Below are 3,765 nucleotides of genomic sequence, written 5' to 3' on the forward strand. Positions count from 1 at the left end.
CGCAACACTTGTGCGACACTTAGGTGACACTCGTGTGACATCTATGCGACACTTGTGCTACACTTCTGCGAAACTTGTGCGACATTTGTTCGGCATTTATGTGACACTTTCACGACACTTTTGCGACACTTGCTCGACATTTGTGCGACACTATAGCAACATTTGCACGACACTTGTGCGACATCTATGCGACACTTGTGCTACACTTCTGCGACACTTGTGTGACACTTGTGCGACATTTGTGCGACACTTGTGCGACATTTGCGCGACATCTATGCGACACTTGCGCGGCACTTGTGCAACACTTCTGCTACATCTATGCGACACTTGTGTGACATTTGCACTACACTTTTGCAACATTTGAGCGACACTTGGGTGACATTGGTGAGACATTTTTGTGACACGTGCGACATTATTGCGACTCTTGTGCGACACTTCCATTCGATTCCGTACCGCATGATATGCTCTGGGTCAAGTTAAGGGGTTAGGGGTAGTCAGAATTTTCAAAAAATCGATTTTTTTTTTTTTGCATTTTCTTAAAGTATAATATTTTAAAAATATTGTGTGAAAATTTGAAGTGAATCCGACAAATTCTTTTCGAGTTATTTAACAATGACCAAAGGACGCTCGGGTGCTACGTGGCATTCGAGAGCAGGTAGCTAGAAACAGCTGCAAGCAACCGACCTTTCGGGTTTCATTGTCATGAATATCTCCCCATTTTAATGTATGTATAATTATATATATATATATATATATATATATATATATATATATTCACAATTTGTAGGTAGTACAAGAACTGAAAAATAATTTTTGGTTGCCAGTATACCTGTAGTCGTTGCACTGATCAGTCGATAGTTTTGTGATAAATTATTTCTCAAGTGAATTAAATTATTAACCATGGGACGTGATTCTAGAAAGGTTTCAAGAGAACTTCGGAGTTCTGAAAAAATTAATAAGTCGCGTTCAGTCAAAAGAAAGAATGTTTTTAATCCGAAAACAGCCGAACGTGATGAAAGTATTCAGAGTACATCTTCTAAAAAATTAAAACAAAACACTGAAGATGATGTACCTGAAGACAGCAGTACTGAATTTCGAATAATAAATTTTATTCAGGTATTTACTGCAATTTCTGCTCTTATAAAATGTAAAAAATGTGATGGAAATGTAGTGTTTCAAACAGCAAGTACACGTGGGCTGGGATTCAAAATTGTAGTTGCATGTAATAACTGTGGAAATGAATATATTCCTTCCTGTTGAAAATATGAAATCTGCTATAATGGCAACCTTTTATCACTACGGCTCGAGTGATGAAAAACCGAATCATGATATGTGTCCAAAAGGCGAAGAATCTTGGTGCTCTTACCAGCGCGCTGAAGCAAGAGGAGAGCTTGATACCTATTCTCACGATTATTCTCCCTTACCTTCTGATGTTTTAAAAGCTATCAAGCCTATATACGAAGATCTTAGTAATGAAAATTTACTTTCAAGATGTGTAGGTGGATTCAATCAGAATAATAATGAAAGCTTTAACCAACTAGTATGGAAAATATGCCCAAAAACGGTAAATACTAGTTTTACTATCGTACAAATAGCTGCATACGTTGCTATGTGTATATTTAATGAGGGTATAAATTCATTATTAGTCTTGATGAATACACTAGAACTTAATTGTGGGCCTAATTCTCATCGGTATGCAGAAAGAATGGATGCTGCACGTATCAAAGTAGCAGATAAGCGCGCTAATGATAACGCCCGAGAAGGTCGATTGCAACGTAGGCACCAGCAAATCGATATTTTGGAAGCTGCTATGACGGCTGAAGAGCTATTATATGGTCCAGGAATAGATGACTCAGTGTAAGTTATTAAATAATTCTTATAATTCGACATAAATCCATAGCAAAACTTTAAATGCGTTTTTCTCAAAACTATGTTTTCTGAACTGGTGATCACTGTAACTTAAAAACTGCTCGGTAGATTTCAATAAAATTTATTGTACTTTTGAAATACATTAAAAACTCGTGCCTGATCGAAGGATTTTTTTTTTTTTCAAAAATTTCGATTTTTTTTTAACAATAAACTGTCGGTTTTTTTCTCGAAAATTTGAAAAAAATTTCCTGAGGCCGCCATTTTGTTAATTTCGAAAAAAAAAAAAAAAGCTTCGATCAGGCACAAGATTATCTATTAATAAAACTAATTTTTCTTGTCCGATTGATTTTAGATGAATCTCCAAGGACTTATGATGATCACCGCAAAGGACTTCGGGAGGAACGGGCTCTACAAAAACAGCGATAACTTTTTGAATTATTAATTTTTTTTTTTGAAATTTTCGTGAAGTCAAATCGAAACGTGTTCTAATAAAGCTATGTTTTTATTTTTGTCAAATAAAGTAATTAACTACAAAAAAAAAATTATTGAAAATCATCATTTTTTCAGGCCTCTGAGTACCCCTAACCCCTTAATTAAGCTTGGGTTGAGTGCTAAATTGGTGAACATCCTAAAAAGTCTGTACAAAGGATAAATTGATAAATACCCATTTCCCAGAATTCAATTCTGAATCCAATGCACCAACCGCCATATTTTTAAGAGTGTCTAAACGATTTTTCGCAGAAAACTCACTTCTCGACTAGACTATTTGTCTATCTGACATTTTTAAGGGGGATAGCCACTGTGAAATTTCAAAAAAAAAATTTTTTTTTTTTTATCAAATCAAAATGTATATGTTCAAAAATATGTATCTAGAGTTTTATATGAAAATTCAGAATATTTTCCAAGTTATAGTCATTTTTGTGACAGCGCGTAAACTGACCGTTGCATCGACTAAAAACTTTAAACGCGTTTTTCTCGAAACTATTTTTTTTGAACTGGTGGTATCTGTAATTTGCATAAATATGAACCAATTCGCAACTTTTTTTTGCCGTATTCGTCTATTCAGTAGCTAACGTTGTACGTAGGGGATTTTGAAAATTTCGATTTTTAAGATTTTTTAGGGCTGTTTGAATCCAAAAAAATGCGAAAAAATTTTTAATATGTCGCCATTTTTTTTCAAATCCAAATTTTCAAAATCCCCTACGTGGAACGATAACCACATGCATACAGATTACAACGCCGTTTGTTTTTTTTGTTTCTGATAATCCGTTTTTGAGTTAGAGATGACACCGTGGTGAGGAAAATTTTTTTGCTGCTCCAAAAAAATGCTTATAACTTTGTTACAACATAATATTTTTTGATGAAAATTTAGGAGAATTATCTTCAATGTATACATTATAAAACAAAAAAAAAAACCCGATTCCCAAATTTCTTTATTATTCCAGTCATAAAAATTCCCGAAAATCACCTATTTTTTTGATCCTCACTGTGGCTATCCCCCTTAATATTTATATTTTAACAAAGTTCAATAGCTTGTTTTTTTTAAATAAATAAATGCATGCCTTTAAACTTAATTACTTTCACAGTCATTCAATTTTTCGTGCTTAGTGAATCATTTTACTAAACAAATTTGATATCATTAAAATGATTGCAAAAGCTATAATTTCACTAGATGTTTTCCATTTACACTCTGTATCAACATAATTTTTTTTCTCTAAATTATTTTTGAGTCATATGATAATCGTATTGAAATTTTTACATTTCGGCTATCGGTAATCTAGAATTTTGGGTTAATCGGTAAAAAATATTTCCTACTCAGCCTATATCAACGTGTCGCATTGAATAGCATTGATTCGGATTGACAAGACGGCCATTCCAAAAACAGGATTGAATCGG

The 3,765-nt window shown here is 33.6% G+C and overlaps 1 protein-coding gene across 4 annotated transcripts; it reads left to right on the forward strand.

Moving 5' to 3' along the window:
• Positions 1 to 493: 493 nt before the first annotated feature.
• LOC130672208 (uncharacterized) lies at positions 494 to 2,449 on the forward strand. Of its 4 annotated transcripts, none has more exons than XR_008990650.1 (4): positions 494 to 724; positions 788 to 1,564; positions 1,665 to 1,857; positions 2,222 to 2,449. XR_008990650.1 is itself a non-coding variant. In XM_057476625.1 (4 exons), the coding sequence occupies exons 2-4, from the start codon at positions 1,543 to 1,545 to the stop codon at positions 2,223 to 2,225; spliced, it is 237 nt and encodes a 78-aa protein (XP_057332608.1). In that variant the 5' UTR covers positions 502 to 724; positions 788 to 1,542; the 3' UTR covers positions 2,226 to 2,449. The 4 variants fall into 4 exon arrangements, 3 of the variants coding, with proteins under 3 accessions (XP_057332606.1, XP_057332608.1, XP_057332607.1); XM_057476625.1 differs by having other exon boundaries at positions 502 to 724; positions 1,647 to 1,857; XM_057476623.1 differs by having other exon boundaries at positions 500 to 724; positions 788 to 1,857.
• Positions 2,450 to 3,765: the final 1,316 nt, after the last annotated feature.

Source organism: Microplitis mediator, chromosome 7, assembly GCF_029852145.1.
Source record: "Microplitis mediator isolate UGA2020A chromosome 7, iyMicMedi2.1, whole genome shotgun sequence".
Taxonomy (NCBI): Eukaryota; Metazoa; Arthropoda; class Insecta; order Hymenoptera; family Braconidae; genus Microplitis; species Microplitis mediator.

Excerpts from the sequence above, each read along its gene's own strand:
- LOC130672208 (XM_057476623.1), top strand. The coding sequence starts at position 1,238 with ATGAATATATTCCTTCCTGTTGAAAATATGAAATCTGCTATAATGGCA.